This window comes from Bufo bufo, chromosome 5 (genome assembly GCF_905171765.1).
Source record: "Bufo bufo chromosome 5, aBufBuf1.1, whole genome shotgun sequence".
In the NCBI taxonomy this organism is placed as follows: domain Eukaryota; kingdom Metazoa; phylum Chordata; class Amphibia; order Anura; family Bufonidae; genus Bufo; species Bufo bufo.
The window spans coordinates 566,370,858-566,398,396 of record NC_053393.1 but is presented as its reverse complement, the minus strand read 5'-3'; the positions used below and the strand labels follow the sequence as shown (position 1 = coordinate 566,398,396).

The window sequence follows — 27,539 nt, the reverse complement described above, 5'->3', positions numbered from 1 at the left end:
AGGTAACTGCAGGCGGAGACCTATAACAGAGAAGGTAACTGCAGGCAGCTGGTGGAGGCCTATTACAGAGAAGGTAACTGCAGGCGGAGACCTATAACAGAGAAGGTAACTGCAGGCAGCTGGTGGAGGCCTATAACAGAGAAGGTAACTGCAGGCAGCTGGTGGAGGCCTATAACAGAGAAGGTAACTGCAGGCGGAGACCTATAACAGAGAAGGTAACTGCAGGCAGCTGGTGGAGGCCTATAACAGAGAAGGTAACTGCAGGCAGCTGGTGGAGGCCTATAACAGAGAAGGTAACTGCAGGCAGCTGGTAGAGGCCTATAACAGAGTAGGTAACTGCAGGCAGCTGGTGGAGGCCTATAACAGAGAAGGTAACTGCAGGCAGCTGGCGGAGGCCTATAACAGAGAAGGTAACTGCAGGCAGCTGGCGGAGGCCTATAACAGAGAAGGTAACTGCAGGCAGCTGGCGGAGGCCTATAACAGAGAAGGTAACTGCAGGCAGCTGGCGGAGGCCTTTAACAGAGAAGGTAACTGCAGGCAGCTGGCAGAGACCTATAACAGAGAAGGTAACTGCAGGCAGCTGGTGGAGGCCTATAACAGAGAAGGTAACTGCAGGCAGCTGGTAGAGGCCTATAACAGAGAAGGTAACTGCAGGCAGCTGGCGGAGGCCTATAACAGAGAAGGTAACTGCAGGCAGCTGGTAGAGGCCTATAACAGAGAAGGTAACTGCAGGCGGAGACCTATAACAGAGAAGGTAACTGCAGGCGGAGACCTATAACAGAGAAGGTAACTGCAGGCAGCTGGCGGAGGCCTATAACAGAGAAGGTAACTGCAGGCGGAGACCTATAACAGAGAGGGTAACTGCAGGCAGCTGGTGGAGGCCTATAACAGAGAGGGTAACTGCAGGCAGCTGGCGGAGGCCTATAACAGAGAAGGTAACTGCAGGCGGAGACCTATAACAGAGAAGGTAACTGCAGGCAGCTGGCGGAGGCCTATAACAGAGAAGGTAACTGCAGGCGGAGACCTATAACAGAGAAGGTAACTGCAGGCAGCTGGCGGAGGCCTATAACAGAGAAGGTAACTGCAGGCAGCTGGCAGAGGCCTATAACAGAGAGGGTAACTGCAGGCAGCTGATGGAGGCCTATAACAGAGAAGGTAACTGCAGGCAGCTGGCGGAGGCCTATAACAGAGAAGGTAACTGCAGGCAGCTGGTGGAGGCCTATAACAGAGAGGGTAACTGCAGGCAGCTGGCGGAGGCCTATAACAGAGAGGGTAACTGCAGGCAGCTGGTGGAGGCCTATAACAGAGAAGGTAACTGCAGGCAGCTGGTAGAGGCCTATAACAGAGAAGGTAACTGCAGGCAGCTGGCGGAGGACTATAACAGAGAGGGTAACTGCAGGCAGCTGGTGGAGGCCTATAACAGAGAAGGTAACTGCAGGCAGCTGGTGGAGGCCTATAACACAGAAGGTAACTGCAGGCAGCTGGTGGAGGCCTATAACAGAGAAGGTAACTGCAGGCAGCTGGTGGAGGCCTATAACAGAGAAGGTAACTGCAGGCGGAGGCCTATAACAGAGAAGGTAACTGCAGGCAGCTGGTGGAGACCTATAACAGAGAAGGTAACTGCAGGCAGCTGGCGGAGGCCTATAACAGAGAAGGTAACTGCAGGCAGCTGGCGGAGGCCTATAACAGAGAAGGTAACTGCAGGCGGAGACCTATAACAGAGAAGGTAACTGCAGGCAGCTGGTGGAGGCCTATAACAGAGAAGGTAACTGCAGGCAGCTGGTGGAGGCCTATAACAGAGAAGGTAACTGCAGGCAGCTGGTAGAGGCCTATAACAGAGAAGGTAACTGCAGGCGGAGACCTATAACAGAGAAGGTAACTGCAGGCAGCTGGCGGAGGCCTATAACAGAGAAGGTAACTGCAGGCGGAGACCTATAACAGAGAAGGTAACTGCAGGCAGAGACCTATAACAGAGAAGGTAACTGCAGGCAGAGAGCTATAACAGAGAAGGTAACTGCAGGCAGAGAGCTATAACAGAAGGTAACTGCAGGCAGCTGGCGGAGGCCTATAACAGAGAAGGTAACTGCAGGCAGCTGGCAGAGGCCTATAACAGAGAAGGTAACTGCAGGCAGCTGGCGGAGGCCTATAACAGAGAAGGTAACTGCAGGCAGCTGGTGGAGGCCTATAACAGAGAAGGTAACTGCAGGCAGCTGGTGGAGGCCTATAACAGAGAAGGTAACTGCAGGCAGCTGGTAGAGGCCTATAACAGAGAAGGTAACTGCAGGCAGCTGGTGGAGGCCTATAACAGAGAAGGTAACTGCAGGCAGCTGGCGGAGGCCTATAACAGAGAAGGTAACTGCAGGCAGAGGCCTATAACAGAGAAGGTAACTGCAGGCAGCTGGCAGAGGCCTATAACAGAGAAGGTAACTGCAGGCAGCTGGCGGAGGCCTATAACAGAGAAGGTAACTGCAGGCAGCTGGTAGAGGCCTATAACAGAGAAGGTAACTGCAGGCAGCTGGTAGAGGCCTATAACAGAGAAGGTAACTGCAGGCGGAGACCTATAACAGAGAAGGTAACTGCAGGCAGAGAGCTATAACAGAGAAGGTAACTGCAGGCAGAGAGCTATAACAGAGAAGGTAACTGCAGGCAGCTGGCAGAGGCCTATAACAGAGAAGGTAACTGCAGGCAGCTGGTGGAGGCCTATAACAGAGAAGGTAACTGCAGGCAGCTGGTGGAGGCCTATAACAGAGAAGGTAACTGCAGGCGGAGACCTATAACAGAGAAGGTAACTGCAGGCAGCTGGCGGAGGCCTATAACAGAGAAGGTAACTGCAGGCGGAGACCTATAACAGAGAAGGTAACTGCAGGCAGCTGGTGGAGGCCTATTACAGAGAAGGTAACTGCAGGCGGAGACCTATAACAGAGAAGGTAACTGCAGGCAGCTGGTGGAGGCCTATAACAGAGAAGGTAACTGCAGGCAGCTGGTGGAGGCCTATAACAGAGAAGGTAACTGCAGGCGGAGACCTATAACAGAGAAGGTAACTGCAGGCAGAGAGCTATAACAGAGAAGGTAACTGCAGGCAGAGAGCTATAACAGAGAAGGTAACTGCAGGCAGCTGGCAGAGGCCTATAACAGAGAGGGTAACTGCAGGCAGCTGGCAGAGGCCTATAACAGAGAAGGTAACTGCAGGCAGCTGGCAGAGGCCTATAACAGAGAAGGTAACTGCAGGCAGCTGGTGGAGGCCTATAACAGAGAGGGTAACTGCAGGCAGCTGGCAGAGGCCTATAACAGAGAAGGTAACTGCAGGCAGCTGGTGGAGGCCTATAACAGAGAAGGTAACTGCAGGCAGCTGGTGGAGGCCTATAACAGAGAAGGTAACTGCAGGCGGAGACCTATAACAGAGAAGGTAACTGCAGGCAGCTGGCGGAGGCCTATAACAGAGAAGGTAACTGCAGGCAGCTGGCTAGACCTATAACAGAGAAGGTAACTGCAGGCAGCTGGCGGAGGCCTATAACAGAGAAGGTAACTGCAGGCAGCTGGCAGAGGCCTATAACAGAGAAGGTAACTGCAGGCAGCTGGCAGAGGCCTATAACAGAGAAGGTAACTGCAGTCGGAGACCTATAACAGAGAAGGTAACTGCAGGCAGCTGGTAGAGGCCTATAACAGAGAAGGTAACTGCAGGCAGCTGGTGGAGGCCTATAACAGAGAAGGTAACTGCAGGCGGAGACCTATAACAGAGAAGGTAACTGCAGGCAGCTGGTGGAGGCCTATAACAGAGAGGGTAACTGCAGGCAGCTGGCAGAGGCCTATAACAGAGAAGGTAACTGCAGGCAGCTGGTGGAGGCCTATAACAGAGAAGGTAACTGCAGGCGGAGACCTATAACAGAGAAGGTAACTGCAGGCAGCTGGTGGAGGCCTATAACAGAGAAGGTAACTGCAGGCAGCTGGTAGAGGCCTATAACAGAGAAGGTAACTGCAGGCAGCTGGTGGAGGCCTATAACAGAGAAGGTAACTGCAGGCAGAGAGCTATAACAGAGAAGGTAACTGCAGGCAGCTGGCAGAGGCCTATAACAGAGAAGGTAACTGCAGGCAGCTGGCGGAGGCCTATAACAGAGAAGGTAACTGCAGGCAGCTGGTAGAGGCCTATAACAGAGAAGGTAACTGCAGGCAGCTGGTAGAGGCCTATAACAGAGAAGGTAACTGCAGGCAGCTGGTGGAGGCCTATAACAGAGAAGGTAACTGCAGGCGGAGACCTATAACAGAGAAGGTAACTGCAGGCAGCTGGTGGAGGCCTATAACAGAGAGGGTAACTGCAGGCAGCTGGCAGAGGCCTATAACAGAGAAGGTAACTGCAGGCAGCTGGTGGAGGCCTATAACAGAGAAGGTAACTGCAGGCAGCTGGTGGAGGCCTATAACAGAGAAGGTAACTGCAGGCGGAGACCTATAACAGAGAAGGTAACTGCAGGCAGCTGGCGGAGGCCTATAACAGAGAAGGTAACTGCAGGCGGAGACCTATAACAGAGAAGGTAACTGCAGGCAGCTGGTGGAGGCCTATTACAGAGAAGGTAACTGCAGGCGGAGACCTATAACAGAGAAGGTAACTGCAGGCAGCTGGTGGAGGCCTATAACAGAGAAGGTAACTGCAGGCAGCTGGTGGAGGCCTATAACAGAGAAGGTAACTGCAGGCGGAGACCTATAACAGAGAAGGTAACTGCAGGCAGCTGGTGGAGGCCTATAACAGAGAAGGTAACTGCAGGCAGCTGGTGGAGGCCTATAACAGAGAAGGTAACTGCAGGCAGCTGGTAGAGGCCTATAACAGAGTAGGTAACTGCAGGCAGCTGGTGGAGGCCTATAACAGAGAAGGTAACTGCAGGCAGCTGGTGGAGGCCTATAACAGAGAAGGTAACTGCAGGCAGCTGGCGGAGGCCTATAACAGAGTAGGTAACTGCAGGCAGCTGGTGGAGACCTATAACAGAGAAGGTAACTGCAGGCAGCTGGCAGAGGCCTATAACAGAGAAGGTAACTGCAGGCAGAGGCCTATAACAGAGAAGGTAACTGCAGGCAGCTGGCGGAGGCCTATAACAGAGAAGGTAACTGCAGGCAGCTGGCGGAGGCCTATAACAGAGAAGGTAACTGCAGGCAGAGGCCTATAACAGAGAAGGTAACTGCAGGCAGCTGGCGGAGGCCTATAACAGAGAAGGTAACTGCAGGCAGCTGGCGGAGGCCTATAACAGAGAAGGTAACTGCAGGCAGCTGGTGGAGGCCTGTAACAGAGAAGGTAACTGCAGGCAGCTGGTGGAGGCCTATAACAGAGAAGGTAACTGCAGGCAGCTGGCAGAGGCCTATAACAGAGAAGGTAACTGCAGTCGGAGACCTATAACAGAGAAGGTAACTGCAGGCAGCTGGCGGAGGCCTATAACAGAGAAGGTAACCCCGATTCGGGACAATGTTGCACTCCCCCATCCCCTTGTACAGAAACTGTGAGAAACCCTCTTTTGGATCAGCAGCACTTGGAGCTTCATTCTGTGCTGAGATTTGATCCTTTCTGCAGAGCCTGTGTCTTCCTCAGTAGTGCAGCCTATGTCAGGACATAATGAAATGTTTTCATGCCCCTTTAGTAAAGCCTAGCCCCTAGAAGGAAGCACTGTGCCCATTCTCACCACTCATCGTTCTCCTTCTCGCCACTATTAGACTGGGTGGAGGAGCTCGCCTTCCTCTGGCTCTTCCTTGGTGGCTGCAGAGATTTCTTTTTCTTGGGAAGCGTCCGTCTCTCTGGCCTCCGATTCCGTCTTCTACGGGACAGGTTCACCTTCCTACAAGACAGAGCGAAGCATAAAACCAGGCCTACAAAGTAGTGGGTGTAATATGAGTGATGATGTGCGCTGCCCCGGCCTGTGTGTACCAGTGATGATGTGCGCTGCCCCGGCCTGTGTGTACCAGTGATGATGTGCGCTGCCCCGGCCTGAGTGTACCAGTGATGATGTGCGCTGCCCCGGCCTGAGTGTACCAGTGATGATGTGCGCTGCCCCGGCCTGAGTGTACCAGTGATGATGTGCGCTGCCCCGGCCTGAGTGTACCAGTGATGATGTGCGCTGCCCCGGCCTGAGTGTACCAGTGATGATGTGCGCTGCCCCGGCCTGTGTGTACCAGTGATGATGTGCGCTGCCCCGGCCTGTGTGTACCAGTGATGATGTGCGCTGCCCCGGCCTGAGTGTACCAATGATGATGTGCGCTGCCCCGGCCTGAGTGTACCAATGATGATGTGCGCTGCCCCGGCCTGTGTGTACCAGGGAACATGCGCCGTTGCTTTTCCTCTTCTCCCTTCAGCCCCTGCTAGATCAGCCTCTGCTTCCCTGCTTGAACACAGTGTTTCACTGCTTAGTGACCAGGCATGCGACCCTGCCCCCGCAGGGCAACAGCTCATGGCTCACCTCTTAGGTGAAAAGTCGGGGTCTTCACAGGAAACGGCGTCACATGAAGACTCAAGGTGAGAGGACGAGCTGGAGAAGAGATGCTGCCGATCCGCAAGAGAAAAACAATTCTGAGGTTCAATCCTCTGCAGAGGACGCTGCCGTGCGTACGTCTTTATAACACCACCCCGAGCACGCCCAGATCGTGCTGCCATACCTGAGGATCACAGGGAAAAACATCAATGTGCACGCCCCCATAACACATGTAAATCCTAAAGACACCACCCCAAAAAAAACTGCATATCCTTGTGACACTAACCCGAGCACCACATCCAGACCGCCCCCCCCCCCCCCCCCCCCAGTATAATCTACATATACACATCCCCCCCGGTATAATCTACATATACACATCCCCCCCGGTATAATCTACATATACACACACCCCCGGTATAATCTACATATACACATACAGAGCCCCCCCTGCCCCAATTTGCTTATAAATCTGTGAGAGGTTTTTACATCTTTCCGATAAAAACTGAAATCCGTAAAGCTATTCTCTACTACGTTTGAGAGATGCTTATTCTTAACACTAAGAAGAAGGTGTTGCCGTTGTGTGCACCTGAACCAGGCCATATTGTCTAGTTGAGAGCCGTTAAGGATTTCTTTAGCGGTTCGGACATTCCCAGCTTCAGTGACGTGCGAGACAAAGCGCTATTCCCCTTTTTGGCCAACATGTGCTTCTATTTTCATAAGTTCCTTTAAATTAAAATTGTGCCAAAGTGGGGTGAACCTTAAACCGTGTGTGATCCCCAACACCTTACCGATTGTAACATTTCACTTATGGGGCAGTCTTTCCCTCGGGTAGCTAGGCACCCCGCTGTCTCTCTGGGACCCCTCATAGTTTCTAATTAGGTATTGCACAAGGACGTTCTCTCTTTGCCCCATGCACCATTGGATTTGTACGGCCATATAGTAACCTTGAATATATGGAAGGGATATTCTTCCCCTCTCCTCCGCCAACCACAGGAACCTCTGCTTAATTCGGACTCTTTTCCGGCCCCATATCATTGAAAAGCCTATCAATATGATTAAAATAAGCATCATTGATCCAAATCGGTCAAGCAGATAGAATGTATAGAATTTGGAGGAGCAGCGCCATTTTAATAAGTGCTATTCTATCCGCCTGCCCGAGCGGCAGTTTCTGCCAGACTCCGATTTTGTTTTTATTTTATCCTCCAACGGAGCCAGATTACGTTTGATAAAGTCACCTGCGGAGGCACTGACCTTTACCCCGAGGCAACAAGCAAGTCCCCGTATTCCTCTATTCTTCTTTCTATTTCGCGAAGTCCTATTGGGAGATAGACTTTGCCCAGTTAATCTCAAGACCAGAAAGGCGACCAAACTCATTGATTACCTTCATAACATGGGCCACAGATGATCCTCCCTCTTTTAGAAAAATAGGAATATCATCCGCACAAAGACAGATTTTGTCCTGGGATCCTCTAATCCCAAACCCAGAGATACGTTCATCCTGTCTAATCAAGCAAGAGGTTCCGGGAATAATGCGAACAGGAGAGGAGGGAGGGGGCATCCCTGCCTGGTGCCTCGCTGAAGCCCAAATGGGGATGAGCAAGACCCGTCAATACTTATTCGCGCAGTAGGGGAATTATACAATAGCTTTGTCCAGCAAGTGAATTCTTTCCCCACATTCATTTCAGACATCACCCTCCAAAGGAAGTTCCGCTCCACCCTGTCAACAGCCTTCGCGGCGTCCAGTGACAGGATGGAGCGGTCCTCACCTTCCCCCACCTAAATATTAGTCATAGCCCTATGAATATTAGGGTGGGCCTGTCTATTGGACATGAAACCAGTTTGGTCTGGGTGGATTCATTTTCCTATCACTTTTTTCAGTCAGATTGCGAATATTTTTTCACATATCTTAAAATCTGTTTTCAAGAGAGATATTGGGCGGTAAGAACTTGGGTCGTTTAAGTCACAATAATGGCCTCCGAAAGCGAACTAGGTAGAGAGCCCGCTAAATAAGACTCATTGAGGACTCGTAAAAGAGAAGCGGGAGGAGAACCTCCCCGTGTCTCCTATAGATTTCAAATGGGAGTCCGTCTGAGCCGGGTACGGAGTTACCCTGGATGGAGCCTAGGGCCGCATGTAGCTCACCCCCTTTCATTCTCCAGTCCCAGACTGTTCTGAGGAGTATAATGTGGGAAAGAACGTAATGAATTCCCTCTTCACTTCCCCAGTATCAGTCAGAATCCGTCCATTTTTTTGCTCTGATACTTTGTATTTCATTCTGACTTTGCCGAATCTGGATTTTGGAGGAGCGCGGCTCGGTTTTCCAGCTTTGCAAAAGTATTTCTGGCCACTAAAGAAAATCCTCTGTTGGCCCTTATTAAAAAAGATATTTTTATGATCTTCCCCAGCTTTATTTAGTTCTTGCATTTTTTTAAATTAGTTTTATTCCTAAATATCTGCCTTTCTAGTTCCCCTATCTTCTAATTGTTTTTCTCCTCTATATTTGTCCCACATACACACCTCGAATGAATGCTTTAACTGCATCCCACATGAAGTGTATATGAGAGGAACCAAAATTAAAGTTCCAGAATTCTCCTACTATCTCGCGGGAGATTCTCTCTTGTTCATCAAACTCAGCCAATGGGGGCTCAACCTGAAATTCCCCATCTGCCGCTTGGACTGATCTGCCTAAACACCAACAAAATGGGAGAATGATCCGAGACCCCGCAGGGTTCATATATTCCACTCTATGAAATCAGGGGTAGTGAAGGCTATGTCAATCCGGGACATTGCCTCGCAGGACCGACTAGAACACGAAAAAGCTCTTTTATTCCCATACAAATGTCGCCAGATATCTATAAGTGCTAATTCATGACAAGCTTTATATAGTAAGGTGCGTTTTCCCCTTTGTTCTTTCCGACCAGAGGACGTCGGAAGTCTGTCTATATCTGGGGACAGCACATTGTTAAAATCCCCAGCAACTATAATCGGGCATGGAGCCCTACTGCTGGCAAAGGCGGCCAAGCATGAGATACTGTATAGTGCAAATGGGGGGGTAATGTATATAAAAGCAATACGCAGGTGGTTCCATTCCATTGGGCATGTATAAACCCGAATCTCCCCTCGTTATCAATGTTATGCTCCAATGGAATAAAATCAACCTTCCTGTGGACGTATACACTCACCCCTCGAGAGTTAGCAGTGAAAAAAAAGAGCGGTACTCATACTTCGCCCATTTCCTGGTCAGGATTTCTTTTTTTCCCATGGTACCAGGTGTTTCACTTAGTGCCACTATTGCAGGTAAGTGCCTACACACCACAAACACTATGCACCTTTAATTCTGTCCGACAGCCCACGCACCTTCCAGACTAACACCCTATGCACCATATCCTACCCATATATAGGAATTATTGCGGCCGGCCCGGGTCTCCCCTCAGCTGGATTGTATCATCCTTCAGTTCCAAAGGCAGCAAGCGCAAGAAAGGGAGAACAGAACCTTGATCTGTCCTCCATATTGGTTATCTTAAGTGTTTACACTCGGACTCCAAGTGCGCCCTTCTTTTACTTAAGTTGCTCAGCCCTTCCTTCATCTCTTGAGAGGACTCCTGAAGATCTTTTATTTTTCCTCTCATCTTTTATTAATGAGATATCAGATTGAACTGATGACTCTGTTAGTCAGGTCTCCAAGCGCCACATCGGAGTCAATTTTGCCACCCGAGTTCCCTTTTTGTTTTCCACCTTCCATATTCTCCAAGGAAGACCCTGCATTGTCCCGATCTTGATTATTTTCCCCCGGATCACTACCCCCTTGAGTTCTATGTGCCAGTCTTGCTTTATGTGGGGGAGATTTAAGAAATTTGTCAAGCTTAGTAATAGGGCTAATTACACCTCCCCCTTAGGGGAAGCTGTCCCCACCGATTTCCTATTTTGTAATTTTGCCGGCATGTTTTCAAACCGAAGTGAGGTGAAGATTTTTAACTTGTATTCTTCTCCCCTAATGCTCCATAAGAGGGGTAGAGAATAGTCTCTTTTATCTCCCCAATTAGTCGCCTCCTCCACAGTTGAGCTATACCGTACTCGGATTCAGTAACACCCACGACTTTAGAGAGTAGCCCTGAGCGAACCCCCTCCAGCAGAAGGGGCACAAAAGTCAGATAGCTAAACCAATATTGCTTCCAGCTCTCAAATCATACTACTCCCCCAACTATCCTTACTGACAGAAGTTACATCAGGTCATTTCCCATATGACTTAACACAAATCAAATAGGAAAGAAAGAAAGAAAAAAAGTTTATTTATTTCAGTCCTGATGGTTCAAGCTGAACAGTGTGAAAAGGGGACTGAAGCCGGAGTTCTGTTAGTCCTCAAAGCATTAGAAAAGAGAACCAATGGTGGCGAACCTATGGCACTGGTGCCAGAGGCGGCACTCAGAGCCCTGTCTGAGCACCCGCACCCTGGAAAAAGTCTAAGGCATACCAATATGCCTTAGACTTTACCCGCCATTCATCAGCGCAGGGCGCACTAAATGTAGGCAGGTTATTATAGCCAAATGATAAAGTACGTAGAAGATGTTCTATATCGGACTGTAGTATTCAGGGTAAATTGCCGTGTTGGCACTTTGTGATAAATAAGTGGGTTTTTGGTTGAAGATTGGCACTCGGTCTCTAAAAGGTTCACCATCACTGCTATAGGGTCTCCACTTCCAAGAGCGGGCCTTTCACCAGACCATTGGCATGCCTACGTCTCGCTTCATGCCGCTACGATACGGACTTGATTCTTATTCTGATCAGTCAATTGGAGTTTAGGGTTGCGAGTAGTCACACTAATGCACAACTATGGGCAAGTTTATATAGTCATTTGAAATCCTTGACATGTTAAAGCCAACTTTACAGGATGATTCATTTGCATTCTTATAGAATGGTCATGGAAATGGAGGAGGATTCTGAACCCACCTCAATGATAGTCATTTGTGAAAAGATTTAAGTACCTTGATCCAGTCTCCAGGGATTTAGCATTAGAGAAGCTTAGTCTACAAGAGGCAGCGACATTTACTGATCAGATTAGGAGATCGATGAAACAAAGTAGTGTTAAGGCCAAAGTTATTGCTGTCCAAAAAAAGGATGAACAACAGGTAACCGATTCAAATCATCTTAAACCAAACCGTCCCACGAAAGGAGAATATTCCAAACAGGAAGGAACGGTGTCGTTTCACAGAGGACAAGTTACTTGTTATCATTGTGGGAAAATAGGACATTTAAAATGGCAATGTAGGAAATTCTTTAGTGAGACACAAAATTCAGGGAAAGAAAATGGTTTTGTGCCGACAGCTCCTTCTCCGGAGCAGGATCAGTCACCGTATGCACCTCTAATACGACAAATTAGAGAATTAACATTGAATAACACAATGTACAAGGGGAAATCTTATGGCGATTAGATTGAGGGGACAACTGGGTTGTTACCTTCCCCCCTGTGACAAGGACGAACTCTGACCTCTCGTCCTTTGGAACTAGTAGCTCCAGTGTCATTGGGTGAGTGTGGGAGACCATTTGTAATGGGGATCCTTATAGGGCAAAGAGGTGATATTTCTCATTGCCACAGGAGCTCAATTAAGCGTGACCAACTCCAAATGCCCCTGTTTGTACAATTGTAGGTTTTAGTGGAAAGAGCGGCACTAAAGAGACTTTAGCTCAGAATGTTGGTTTGGAAATACCTGGCTATCTGAGAAGTAAAATGACATTTGGCAGAAAACATCATAGGAACGGACATCATGAAAAAATGGGGTTGGTCATTGACTTAGGGAAGACGGTGATCTGGAAAGATGTTGATGGATCTAAGCCTGTAGGCCTTGATCCCACTGAATACCGTCAGGTTGGGACTGTTTGCTTAACAGAAGTTGTTTCGTCAGAACATTTGTGGCCAGATACTGGTGATGATGAAGGAATTGTACAATGTACTCCTCCTTTGTGGGCACAATTCAGAAATAAAGTGGGCACAATGAGAGATGTACTTGTGAATGTGGAAGGGAGAGATCCTCCTCCCCAAAAGCAGTACAAATTGCCACCTGAATCAATTGCTCCCATGTCTAAAATCATACAGGAACTGCTTGATCAAGGTGTCATTAGGAAGGCTAATTCAGTAACGAACAATCCCCTGATGGTTCATACCGAATGTTATTGGACCTAAGTATACCCCAAATGTGGCGCCCATTGTTGCAGATGTTCATGACATGATGGCGCGATTGAATGCTAAGGCAAAGTTTCTCTCTGTTGTAGACATCAGTAATGGGTTTTCAGCATTCCTCTGCAAAGAGTTGTCAATACACGTTTGCATTTTCTTTCATGGATGAACAATATGTATTTTGCAGATTACCTCAAGGAGCTCATTTATCACCCAGCATATTTCATCAGGCAGTTGCAAAAGTATTGTCCAAATTTTCAACACCCGATTGTCTGTTGCAATATGTTGATGACATTCTTCTAGCCACTGAGGATAGAGAGTTGCATTTGTCTCAGAATTCAGGGGTCCAGACTAAAAACAATATCAAGGAGCCATTGGCTCCAAACCTGAAAAATTTAGGAGCCAATTTTTTATTGTTTATATATTTTATATGTCAAATTGGTCAAGGGGGTGATTTAAACTTAATATTTTAGTGTTTTTATAACTTTTTATTTAATAACTATTTCCCCCCTTAGGGGCTAGAACCTGGATCTTTTCATCCCTTGTCCTATTCGCCCTGATAGATCTCACACTGTCCCTGCTGCCCTGTGCTTTGTGCACACTGCAGCAGGGAGCTTACCATGGCAGCCAGGGCTTCAGTAGCGTCCTGGCTGCAAAGGTAACCAGTCGGAGCCCCAGGATTACACTGCTGGGGCTCTGATCGGAACTGCCACCAATGATTGTACTTTATAATACTGGGGGGAGTTAAGGGGTATGGGTTAGAGGTTAATAGCGGCGGATCGCAGCACGCAGTCATAGAGGCTGGGTGCCGGGTATGGGATATGTCTGGCACCCGCAGCCTGCGTTTGTATTAAGCATAAACTAGATTCATTGGGGCACAGTGACCACAGCCCCTCCATTCATCCTCCCTGCTATCAGCCCATTGGTGGTGTCAGCAGCGGCACAGGGGTGGGTGGGACTGCCTCCTTCTCCCCTGTGCTGTTGAGAAGAACATGGCACGCGCTGACAGCAGCGCGTGCCATGTCAGTAATGTGAAAGCGGCAGAGCAGCTGCGGGTCTAGGCGCAAACGGCGACAAGACTACAAAGTCTTGTCACCATTTAGCAATTCTAGGTCGCATTTGCGACCATTTTGGTCGCCGTCTGGAGCCCTGGAATTGTTTTCATTGTTGCACGAAGCAGGTTTATAATTGAATACCAAGAAAGTCAAGCTGATGCAAACTGAAGTGAGATATCTTAGAGTGTTAATCAGTCCAGGAAAGAAAAAGACAAATGCAATAGCACTCTGCAACCAGCATTCTGCCCTGTCTCCATGCTGGATGAGGCATTGGTGTACATTTTGGCCAAAGCGTAATAAGTCACTCACCACGTCAAGGTCGCCTCTATGGAGTGGTCCCTAACACTAGTTCCTACCTGTTTGTGGGCCATGACAGCCACACAAAGTCCAGGGAATGCAGGTCAGCATGCACGCCAAGCACACACTGCTTTTAACCCCGTCCGGTGCCATTACAGCTTTCATCGGATCCAGGGATGCAAGTACCAACATGCATGCTGAGCCCACCATATACTTCTCCTGGAGCCAAATGGCTACTGGTAGGTGCTATATAAGCAGACTCAGTTTTATACTGACTTTAAAACCAGCCTCCATGACAGATTGACTGGTCAGGTGTGCATGACTCCAAGGAGATGGCCACGCCTCCAATATATACTACAAAGAAAAAAATGTGGGGGATTGAGTCAGCACAACCTGTATGTAGGTGCACATCACGATGGAGAAATGGATATACAAAGAAAGACACAAATGCAATAGCACTCTGCAACCAGCACTCTGCCCTGCCTCTATGCTGGATGAGGCATTGGTGTACATTTTGGCCAAAGCGTAATAAGCCACTCACCACGTCAAGGTCGCCTCTATGGAGTGGTCCCTAACACTAGTTCCTACCTGTTTGTGGGCCATGACAGCCACACAAAGTCCAGGAAAGAGACAGCCTCTTCAAGAAAGGATTGAAGCCATTGCTTCTCTTCCCATTCCAACATCACACAAGGCTCTAAGACATTTCTTGGGTCTGGTAAACTTTTCCAGAGAATTCATAGAAGGGTTTGCAGAAAAATCTAAGCTCTATTGTGATCTCTTGAAAAATAATGAAGATGACTCTTTTGGACCATGGGAAGAGGAACAACAGAAGGCATTTGAACATTTAAAGCAAAATATGCAAAACTCTCCAGCATTGACAACGGCTATGCCTCTGGCACCTCTTGCTTTGCAGGTTTATACCTCGGACACGGCTGTGTCAGCTGTACTCTTGCAGAATGGCGGATTTTGGGCTATTTCTCCAAGCTCCTCACACCTGTGGAAAAAGAGTTTGAAACTTGTGCAAAACATTTGGTGGGTGTTCATTTCGCTGTCAAGGCAACAGAACACATAGTTGGATTTAACAAAATCATCCTGCAGACTCCACTCCACAGTAAAACTTCTCCTTGAGAAAAACATCCCGGGTGTGTCGCATCAAAGATTTGCACATTGGTTGTTGTCTTCATCATCAAAGCAAATGGAGATTGATCACAAGGCCAAGTACGTCTTTCCTCAACTAATGCAGTATGAAGGGAAAGTGCATGAATGCTTAGAGACATTTTGTGAACCAAATTCATCTCTTTTTAGGAGAGATTCAGAGAACGTTGATGAACCAGTGTTCGTAGATGGTTGCAGATACTGGTCAGAGGGAAAATACTATTCAGGTTATGCTATCTGGTATCCTGAGAGGGGATATGCAGGCTGCCAGGACACTATTCAGCTCAGAGAGCAGAGTTAGAAGCTGTCAAGACAGTACTGACAATTGATGAGAAAGAAAACAAGATTCCCTTGGTTATTTCTAGTGACGGCTCATATGTCGTGAGATCACTGACCGACTATTTACCAGTGTCGGAGAAGAGAGGTTTTGTAGATTCCTCTAACAAGGTCCTGGGTCATAGTGATACACTCCAGAAAGTATTTAGGTTGGCTACTAAAAATCCAAATGGGTATGCTATAGTCAAAGTCCAAGCACATAAGAAAGGCAAACATGAGCTAGTCATTGGAAACAACACTGTAAACAACACTGTAGATGCATTCGCGAAGGAAGCAGCGATGACAGGAGGGTTTGAGGGAGAAACTGAATCTTTGAAAGATTTACCACTTAGGAAAACAGACGCGCATTTGCCTCTTTTGCAGAAGAACAAGCGAAGGATTCGTCCATTGCTGCTTCTCAGGTTGATCCAAAACCTCCTTTGTTTGTGAAAACGGGGTTTTGTGTCATGACTAAGGGGGAACTGCCTCCTGTTGTCCCAAAATACTTACAAATTGAATTCACCAAATACAATCATGAGAGTTTAGGTCATTTGGGTCAGGAAAAATTGTTAGGAGTTCTCAAAAAGAAATTTTACTGGGACAAAATGGAGAAGACTGTCCAAGATGTTGTTCAGTCATGTCTCATTTGTGCTCAAGTCAACCCGCGACCTAAAGGACAAAAGCCTCCACTTTTACGAATTGCACCTGCAGATGGTCCTTGGTCTACATTACAGATAGACTACATAGGTCCTCTACCTTCAGGTAAACATGGACTCAGGTATGCATTAGTGGTGGTGGATGTATTTTCACAATGGGTAGAGATCTTACCGGTCAGGAAAGATGATGCTCTGTCTACAGCGAGGGCATTGGTGAATCATGGGTTTTGTACTTGGGGGATCCCAAGAATGATTACCTCTGACAGAGGAAGTCATTTTACAGGTAAAATCATGCAAACAGTTTGTGCTATTCTAGGAGTACAACAACAGTTCCATGTATCGTATCACCCACAATCTGCAGGCATTGTGGAAAGAATGAACAGAACAATTAAGACAAGGATTGCAAAACTGTTATTAGACAAAGGGAATACATGGGTTGATGCAGTACCCTTTGTACTGATGAGTATAAGAGGAACGGTTTCCTCTACGACACAATATACTCTATTAGAATTGATGACGGGAAGAACAATGCCATTCATTTTCCCAAACAAACCATTCTTGCCTACTCCTCAAAAAGACGCAGTAGCAAGGTCCAGGGGGTTACAGTTATTACAGGAGAATTTAAGTATAATTCTTCCATATGCTGCATCCAAAATGCAACGCATGATACCACCGCACTCGTCTAAATTTGTGAAAGGTGCTTTGTAATGATTAAGACCTTCAGGAAGAGTGGACCTTGGGAAAGTAATTGGGAAGGTCCCTTTGAAATCATTGATACTATGGGACAAGAAGTGATTTTGGTTCAAAGAGCACCGAATGCTTTAAAGAATACTCGCAGACAACAAAAACTGTGGGTACATGTTAATCAATGTAAATTGTATGTACCAAAATAATGAAAATACATACGACGGAACCTAGACCCTAGGAGCCCTGAGATTCCCTAGAGGTAGTAAAAGGGGATGAGACTACTGGTTACTTCCCAGGTGAACGAACCAGCGTCTCCCTGAGGCCTAGTAACAACAAGCACAGGGGAACAACCAAATACAAAGAGCAGTACAACTTATCTTATAGAAAATGGATGAGCAGGAACACAGGTAAGGTCCACACACCAACTGTTCCAAATCCAAGCAGAGAATATCAACCGTATGGTATGAAGTGTGAGACCAAACTAAGTAGGGAAGCAGTAATGACCACGGGCTGCACCTGACAAGATGTGTGGTCATTACCAAACCACAACACTGAGAATCAAGAGACCGTCAATTACCCTCACGTGCAGCCAGTCTCTGATCTTCTAACCTCCGTCGCAGAAGGTACCGTGACATACAGTCCGTCCATAGCGCTACTCTTCCACTTCTGGAGCTATAGTCATAGCATAGTCTCTGTATAGTCCATACCGACACAAATATTTGCTCAGTACACACCTGTATGTATACTTGCAGGGCTCCAGACTCAAAAAGAAAAAAAAAGAAAAATGTATTATATATATATATATATATATATATATATATATATATATATATATATATATATATATATATATATATATATATATATATATAAAATATCTCTATCTATCTATCTCAAGGAGCCATTGGCTCCTAACCTGAAAAATTTAGAAGCCAAATGAAATTTTTAGTCGCCAAATTTCAAATACATATAATTATGGTATAATAATAAAAAAAAAAAAAAAAAAACTACACGTCTTACCTAGGGTTGTCACAATATCGAAATTGTCAAAATTTTGCTACCATAAAAAAAGTATTACGATACTCGATACCACGTGAAAAAAATAAAAACACCAAAAAAGCCGTGTGGCGCAGGCATTCCACATTTTTTGGAACGTCTGGACCATAATAGAACAGTCGTAACCTAATTTATGTCGGGACAAGGTGACTAAAAAATGGCAAATTGCACGAATTAAAAAAAAAAAAATTCTGTTACGGCGTTCACCGCATAGGAGATATTTTTAAATATTTATACTTTTTCCGACGTGGCGATGTGTAATATGTTTATTTTTTTATTGTTTATATATGTTATATGTAAAATTGGGAAAGGGAGCCATTTAAACTTTTCGTATTTTGGTAGTTTTTTTTTTTTATTATTTACTAACTATTAGCCCCCTTAGGGGCTAGAACCCTTGTCCTATTCCCACTGACAGATCTCTATTAGGGTGAATAGGACTTCACTGTCCCTGCTGCCCTGTGCATAGTACACACAGCAGCAGGGAGGTTACCATGGCAGCCAGGGCTTCAGTAGCGTCCTGGCTGCCATGGTAATCGATCGGAGCCCCAGGATTACACTGCTGGGGCTCCGATCGGAACTGCCACCAATGAGAGGGAGGGGGACGACGACGACCCTGTGGCCACTGCCTGGGGTGGGGGGGGGGGGGCTCCAAATGCGACTTAGAATTTACAAATGGCGACATTTTAGTCTTGTCGCCATTTGCGACTAGACCCGCTGCGGCAGCTCTGCAGGCGGGGCACAGGAGATGATAGTTCTCTGCACCGCCGCAGATGATCTTCTCTGCAGCGCATTGGAGAAGGAGTCTCTCCCTCCCCCCTGTGCTGCTGCCGCCGCCAATAAGAAGAGAGACGGGAGGAGGAGGGGAGGTGGCCACCAATGAAGATAACTGACCTGTTAATACAAATACAGGAGGCGGGTGCCAGAATCAAATAGCCGGCACCCGACCTCTGACAGGGAGCTGCGATCAGCGGCAGTTAACCCCTTAGGTACCGCAACTATTTGTATTAACAGGTCAGTTAACTGCCGCTGATCGCAGCTCCCTGTCATAGAGGTCGAGTGCCGGCTATTTGATTCCGGCACCCGCCTCCTGTATTTGTATTAACAGTTCAGTTATCTTCATTGGTGGCCACCCCCCCAACACCCCAGTATAATAAACATTGGTGGCGCAGTGCGCCCCCCCCCCCCCAACTCCCCAGTATAAAACATTGGTGGCGCAGTGCACCCCCCCCAGTATAATAAACATTGGTGACGCAGTGCGCCCCTTCCCTTCTCCCCAACACCCCAGTTGTAACGGTCGCGTACACACACACACCCAGGGGGGAGGGAAGTGACCACTGTGCTCCACCCTTACCCCTGGCCCTGCCTACTTGCCTCGCGAGTCCTAATGACAGGGGACAACTGGACGGCAATCCGTAACTTGGAATAAGTGCAGGGATGACAGACAAACAACAGAACGTGAACGGACCGAGTCAATACCAGGAAAGCTACAAAGTACAAATGGAGCAAGCAGAGAATTGCCAGGAGAAGCCGGGGTCATAAATACCAGGAGAGACGTGAAGTACCAAAGGAGTCAGCAGAGGATCGTCAGGAGGAGGCCGGGGTCAGAATACCAGCAAAGTATACAAGGAGCAGGCAGAGGATCGTCAGGAATTCAGCAGGAGGTAAGTACGCCAGGAAAGACCAAATCACAGGTGGAACCTAAATTAACAGGCAACCTGTGGCCAGCAGGCTGCCTGTATTTATAGTGGGGAGTGAGGGTCATGTGACATGGCCAGCGTCACATGACCGACAGACCAACCAGTCGAGCACTGAGTGATCAGCTCGGCGCTCAAGGCAGACTTAGGAGCAGGGAGCCACCCAGCTAGTAAAGCCGCCCTGGGAACGAGGTCAAACACAGATCCTCGCTCCTGAAGCTAAGCAGCAGGTTTGCGGCTAATGGGAGACCAAGTGCACCTTCGGAACCCAGTTACAGTACCCCCCCTTTGACGAGGGGCCACCGGACCCAAGACTTCAGGCGATGGCCTTTCAGGGTGTTCTAAATGAAATTTTCGAACAAGTCTAGGAGCATGAACCTCCCTGGCAGATACCCAAGATCTCTCTTCAGGTCCATACCCCTTCCAGTGAATCAGGTACTGCAAGGAATTACGCACCTTCCTGACATCCACTATTTTAGACACCACATACTCAACAGCATCATTAACAAGAACCGGCGGAGGCGAGGCTTTCGATGGTACTACCAGTTCAAAATATTTTTTAAGCAGAGATTTATGAATGTGGAATGACTCGGGCAGCTCCAACCTAAATAATACCGGGTTAATCACCTCCGTGATCTTATATGGTCCAATAAAACGAGGAGCAAACTTTTTAGAATCTACCTTAAGAGAGATTCTTGGAGGACAACCATACCTTATCCCCAACCTGAAAATTCACCCCCCTTGAACGTCTATCGGCTTTGAGTTTCTGAGAACTTTGAGCCTTTTCTAAGTTCGATTGAACCCGGTCCCAAACTGTGCACAGTTCAGAGGAGAGCCTATCCGCCTCAGGGATAGAGGAGGAGACGGATGACCCAGAATGAAAACGGGGATGGAAAGCATGGTTACAAAAGAAAGGTGAAACCCCAGCAGAAGAATTGACACGATTATTCAAAGCAAATTCAGCCAATGGAAGAAATTTGAACCATAATTGCTGGTCATCAGCAACATACAACCTGAAGAATTGTTCCACAGACTGATTAAGGCGTTCAGTCTGCCCATTACTCTCAGGATGGTAGGCAGAGGAAAAAGACCATGAAATTTTACATTTTTGACAGAAGGCCCTCCAGAATTTGTACACAAACTGTACACCCGTCAGAAACAATATTTTCGCCAGGGTTTGGCATTCGGGAGTTTAGACAGGGGAATGAAATGGACCATCTTGCTAAACCTAATCGACCATTACCCAAACTACAGTCTTACCCTCCGCTGGCGGTAGGTCAGTTATAAAGTCCATCGAGATATGGGACCAGGGTCTACTGGGAATGGGTAGGGGTTGTAGGTTACCAGCAGGGTGAGTCCTAGGTGTCTTGGACCTGGCACAAACCTCACAGGCTGACACGTAGGACTTGACATCCCTAGTTAGAGTGGGCCACCAATAAGATCTAGAAACCAGATCCTTAGTGCCCTCAAAACCCGGATGTCCACAAAAGGCAGAATCGTGACACTCACTCAACAGCTGGAGACGAAATTGTACGGGAACAAACAACTTATCTGTTGGGGTGGATACCGGTGCCAGATATTGTTCAGACCTAATGCGAGTCGAGATATCCTGGGTTAGAGCTGCTATGAAGATTTTTGCTGGTAGGATGGATTCAGGTTATCAAAACAAGTAAAAAACAGAGCCCATCTGGCTTGACGGGGATTCAACCTCTTAGCAGACTCGAGAAACGTAAGGTTTTTATGGTCAGTGACAACAGTTACACAATGCCTTGCCCCCTCCAGAAAATGCCTCCACTCCTCAAATGCCTATTTAATGGCCAGCAGCTCCCTATTCCCTATGTCGTAGTTTCTCTCCGTGGGAGAGAATTTCCTGGAGAAGAAGGCACATGGTCTCAGGTTAGTGAGGCTAGCAGGACCTTGTGAAAGGACTGCTCCTGCGCCGTCCTCGGACGCATCCACCTCCACAATAAAAGATTTCTCCTGATCAGGCTGGATCAGAATGGGAGCGCTACTGAATGCCTTTTTTAATTTTTCAAATGAAGAAATGGCCTCAGTAGACCAATTCTCCAAATCCGCCCCTTTCTTAGTAAGGTCGGTCAACGGTTTAGCAATTACGGAAAAATTCATAATAAATTTACGTTAGTAATTGGCGAAACCTAAGAACCGTTGTAAGGCCTTTAAGGATGAAGGTCTTACCCATTCCTTAATTGCTAGTACCTTACCAGGATCCATCTTGAAGGCGTGAGGAGTCAGAACATGCCCTAGAAACAGAATCTCCTGTACACCAAAGACACATTTCTCTTGTTTAGCGGATAGCTGATTCTCCCTCAACACCTCTAATACTTGTTTAACGAGACACATGGGATTCGAAGTCAGGAGAGAATATCAAAATGTCGTCAAGATAGACAATAACAAATTTACCTAAGAATGTCATTCATGAAGTTTTGGAACACAGCTGGGGCATTGCTGAGTCCAAAAGGCATCACCTGATATTCAAAGTGTCCTACCGGGGTATTGAACGCCGTCTTCCATTCGTCTGCCTCCTTGATTCGGATTAGATTGTATGCCCCTTTCAGGTCAATTTTGGAAAACCAGGTTTTCCCCAGAACCTGGTTAAATAAATACGGAATCAATGGGAGGGAGTATCTATTCTGGACAGTGATTTTATTTAATCTCCAATAATCGATACATGGCCTAAGACCACCATCTTTTTTCTTAACGAAGAAAAACCCCGCCCCCATAGGAGAGACAGAAGGTCTAATATGCCCTTTACCAAGGCTCTCCTTAATATAATCTTCTATGGCCTTGCGTTCGGGCTTAGATAGATTATAAATTCGCCCCTTAGGAAACTTGGCCCCCTCTACTAGCTCTAAAGTACAATCATAAGGACTATGGGGGGGTAGAACCTCCGGGGTTGGTGACGAGAATACAACAGAGGGTAAAGTATCAGACTTTACCGAGACCCCAGCCTGGACCACGGACAAGCACGAGTCACACTTAGGCCCCCATCTCACCAACTCCCCACTGGACCAATCTATAGTGGGGTTATGTAGTCGGAGCCAAGGCAACCCTAGTACCACCTCAGCCGGTAGGTTCTCCAGGACTAAAAGGGAACATCTCTCTGAGTGGCACACACCCACGGTTAGAGAAATCTCCGAGGTACATGAACTCACCGTACCACCAATAAGAGGAGTAGCATCAATAGCCATGACATGGATAGGAGTTGGTAAAGCAAACATAGGAATACCCAATCTTACAGCATACTCAGAGTCAATAAAGCTGGCCGCTGAGCCAGAATCAATAAAGGCCTTTGATCCAATGGTCAGGATCTCCACAGTAAAAGCATTCTCCACGTCTGCGGCGAAGATTCCCTCGGGTCATGCCAACCTGCATGGGTTCCTCGGTGGAGACCTCAGCATTGTCTCTGGTATAGGCCTCTGGCTGGACCACCATCTGGGAAGAGAACTGTTGTTCCTGTTGTCTTTCTCTAACCCGTCGGTCAAGTCGGACAACAAGGGTCATCATCTCCTCTAAGGTCTCTGGAAGTTGATAACTGGCCAGAAGATCCTTTCAATTATCAGACAGACCGGACCTGAACTGACTCTTCAGGGCAGGTTCGTTCCATCCTGAGGGGACACACCACCTTCTGAATTGGGTGCAATAATCCTCCGCAGGTGGATTGCCCTGAACCAGTGCCTTTAGAGCCGTCTCGGCTACTAGAGCCCTGTCCGGTTCATCATAGAGGGTACCCAGGGCCTGAAAGAACCCCTCCAGAGAAGATAAACAACTGGCGCCAGCAGGTAAAGAGAACGCCCAATCCTGGGGATCACCCTGTAGTCGGGAAATGATAATACCCACGCGTTGACTCTCTGGGCCAGAGGACACGGGGCGCAAACGCAAGTAAAGTTTGCAATTCTCCTAAAAAGAGAGAAACTTCTTCCGGTCTCCAGAAAAGGGTTCTGGGAGCTTAATCTGGGGCTCAAAATGCGGACTGGAGGCCTGAGGAGTGGAAGAACCTTGCCCTAACTCAAAAGAACTAAGTTTTTCCCCTAACTCCTGCACCATCTGCGTCAGATTAGAGACATGGTCAGTCAGGGTCACCAGAGGATTCATTATACAGTGGTTATTGGGCCTGTTAATCTGTAACGGTCGCGTACACACACACACAGGGGGGAGGGAAGTGACCACTGCGCTCCACCCTTACCCCTGGCCCTGCCTACTTGCCTCGCGAGTCCTAATGACAGGGGACAACTGGACGGCAATCCCTAACTTGGAATAAGTGCAGGGATGACAGACAAACAGGACGTGAACGGACCGAGTCAATACCAGGAAAGCTACAAAGTACAAATGGAGCAAGCAGAGAATTGTCAGGAGAAGCCGGGGTCATAAATACCAGGAGAGTCGTGCAGTACCAAAGGAGTCAGCAGAGGATCGTCAGGAGGAGGTCGGGGTCAGAATACCAGAAGAGCAGCAAAGTATACAAGGAGCAGGCAGAGGATCGTCAGGAATTCAGCAGGGGGTCAGTACGCCAGGAAAAAACAAATTACAGGTGGAACCTAAATTAACAGGCAACCTGTGGCCAGCAGGCTGCCTGTATTTATAGTGGGGAGTGAGGGTCATGTGACGTGGCCAGCGTCACATGACCGACAGACCAAACAGTCGAGCACCGAGTGATCAGCTCAGCGCTCAAGGCAGACTTAGGAGCAGGGGGCCTCCCAGCTAGTAAAGCCGCCCTGGGAACGAGGTCAAACACAGATCCTCGCTCCTGAAGCTAAGCAGCAGGTCTGCGGCTAATGGGAGACCAAATGCACCTTCGGAACCCCGTTACACCAGTATAATAAACATTGGTGGAGCAGTGCCCCCCCCCCCCCCCAGTATTATTAAGTATAATCATTGGTGGCACAGAGCACCCCCCCAGTATTATTAAGTATAATCATTGGTGGCGCAGTGCACCCCCCCCCAGTATTATTAAGTATAATGTAGTAATAGAGTAATGAGCGAGCACTCATACACTTGGCAACCAGATTGACATATGCAGAAAATATTTATTAAATCCCCATAAAATACAAGTAATAAAATTTATAAGAACAATGTAGCAATAATATACAACATTACAGTCACATATATTGTGGTAGATATGATCAACACTATATTCATATGACTCAATAGTCTCGATAAATTCAATAATATATATCACACCAAAAAACTTCCAGTATATGCTGTTATTTGGGAAGAGGGGGTATTATCTTCTAGAGCTCTATCCCAATTTGGGAAACTGAATGTCACTGAGAATGTTGTAGGTGTATTCACTGGGAGCGCAACATGTTCATAACGTGTCCACAGGAATCCTGAGAATGTGAGAAGTCTCTTATAGCGGATCCTTTTAAGGTCGATATGAGCTTTGGATTGAAGACAACTTTAAATCGATGTTTGGCTTACCGTCTGGCGTCTGCTTTCTCCCTATTGCTTCAATGGAGCTTATTCAGTCGCTCTATACAGCAAGCTGGTTTGGATTTCGCGGGAGTTCCAAAGATCACGGGAGTCGCCGCTCTGTTCCGCAATTTCCTTTGGTGCAGCTTTCGACGATAAGAATAGTTAATCCTTTACTGTAGAGATTTTCTTCTGTATGGCCATACAGTATTATCGGAGGCTTCTCACTGCAGGTACATCACTTGTTTCACCATACGCGTTACGGGTAGATTCACTCTCCCTTCCTCAGTGGTCAAGTGTCTGCCTGCTCTGCCTCCATTTTTATCCATTCCTTTAATTGCTTCCCAAATCTCGGACACCTGTTGTTCATGCTACTCCCAGTTTGCCAGGGAATCCTCCCACATAATCAGGGGATAATTCTATACAGCCTTGATTTTTTCAAATTTTTTTTTTTTTCCCCCTCTTGCAGTTTCCATGCGTTTTTTATGAGTTTTTTTGGGGACACATGCGTTTTTTGGCCCAGATGTCCCAATTGGTGTGATATATCATTGTGTGAAATATAAACTTGATATCTGATTGCTAACACTTATAAAATGACTTTTTATAATAAAATATTATTAAACAAATTTTCAAGATTAAAATATCAATATAAGAATATAAAACAATAATTAATAGATGTGAGGAATCTTGAAAGTTTCATAGGAATCCTAGAGTTTGATACAATTATTCGGATTTGATAGAGAAAGAAGGGTGGGTATCTGGGAGCCAAGGACACGTCGCAGAGCCGATAGACGGCCTAGCATGCGACGTGCTGTCGGCCACGAGACACCCAACCTACATAAATCCAAAAATTTCCAACTCCGAATTAAGGTCTTTCGGTTGTAGAGATCCAAATTCATAAATGCGTCTGGATTCTATCCTAGACATTTGTCTGATAAAATCACCGCCTCTCCAGTGTTTCTCCACCTTCTCCAGTGCCGTAAACATCAGGCTCGATGGATCCTGATTAGGCATCTCTTTATAATGTTTAGATAGGGAATGTTTATCGTACCCCTTCCTGATGTTGGCAATAGGTTCGGCCACTCTTTTTTTGAATGGCCTCTTGGTACGTCCTATATATTGTCTGTTACAGGGGCACTGGAGAAGGTAGATAACTCCACTGGAGTCACATATAAGACAATCTTCTATCGAGGGGACATTAGTCGTCAAGCGGGGTTTTTTATTCATTCTACAACCCATACACCTTCCACATTCTACAACCCATACACCTTCCAGATTTTAGAAAAACAGACTTTTCAAAAATGAAATTAGTCATAAATGAGTCCTTATCAGACTGGAACGGATTACATGGAGTCCAGGAGAAATGGGACTACTTAAAAGGTGCATTATTGAAGGCAACAGAAAATTGCATTAGACTTGTCAGTAAAAGCAAAAAAAGGAGGAGACCAATGTGGTACTCAGCAGAAGTGGCCCAAATCATTAAAAATAAAAAGCTAGCATTTTGTAATTATAAAAAAAACCCAGAGCAATGAAGATAAGGAAATCTACAAGATTAGGCAGAGAGAGGCCAAGCAAGTTATAAGAACTTCTAAAGCGCAGGCAGAAGAAAAACTAGCTCAGTCTATGAAAAAAGGGGATAAGACATTCTTCAGATATATAAATGAAAAAAGGAAATTAAAACAAGGAATAACTAAATTAAAAACAAAGGACGGAAGGTATGTAGAAGAGAATAAAGGGCTAGCCGACTGCCTTAATGAATACTTCTGTTCAGTTTTTACAAAAGAAAAAGGAGAAGGACCTCCACTAGAAAGGATGACTATTAAATCGTTTGATGCATGTATCTTTACAGAGGAAGATGTTCTAAGTTTGCTGTCTAAGGTTAAGACAAATAAGTCACAGGGGCCTGATGAGATACACCCAAAATTATTAAAAGAGCTTAGTGGTGAGCTGGCAAAACCGTTAACAGATTTATTTAACCAATCATTAGTAACAGGAGTCGTCCCGGAAGATTGGAAATTGGCAAATGTCGTGCCCATTCACAAGAAAGGTAGTAGGGAGGAATCGAGCAACTATAGACCAGTGAGTCTGACATCAATAGTAGGCAAATTAATGGAAACCCTATTAAAGGATAGGATTGTGGAACATCTAAAATCCCATGGATTGCAAGATGAAAAACAACATGGGTTTACTTCAGGGAGATCATGTCAAACAAATCTTATAGATTTTTTTGACTGGGTGAATAAAATAATAGACGGTGGAGGTGCAGTAGACATCGCATATCTAGATTTTAGTAAGGCTTTTGACACTGTCCCACATAGAAGACTTATCAATAAACTGCAGTCTTTGGGCTTGGACTCCCATATTGTTGAATGGATTAGGCAGTGGCTGAGTGACAGACAACAGAGGGTTGTAGTCAATGGAGAACATTCAAAACAAGGTCATGTTACCAGTGGGGTTCAACAGGGATCTGTACTGGGACCGATTTTGTTTAATATCTTCATAAGTGATATTGCAAAAGGCCTCGCTGGTAAGGTTTGTCTTTTTGCTGATGACACAAAGATATGTAACAGGGTTGATGT

At 46.7% G+C, this 27,539-nt stretch overlaps 1 protein-coding gene across 1 annotated transcript in view; it reads right to left on the bottom strand.

Annotated features, from left to right (window-relative positions):
- Positions 1-27,539, bottom strand: part of HASPIN (histone H3 associated protein kinase) — a 133,143-nt gene that overhangs the window by 84,529 nt on the left and 21,075 nt on the right. Inside the window, exons 2-3 of the mRNA XM_040431816.1 lie at positions 6,432-6,627; positions 5,661-5,813 (exon numbers count right to left, since the gene is read on the bottom strand). Of these exons, the coding sequence (XP_040287750.1) occupies positions 5,661-5,813; positions 6,432-6,625 (347 nt within the window). The 5' untranslated portion in view covers positions 6,626-6,627. The remainder of the gene's footprint in view (positions 1-5,660; positions 5,814-6,431; positions 6,628-27,539) is intronic.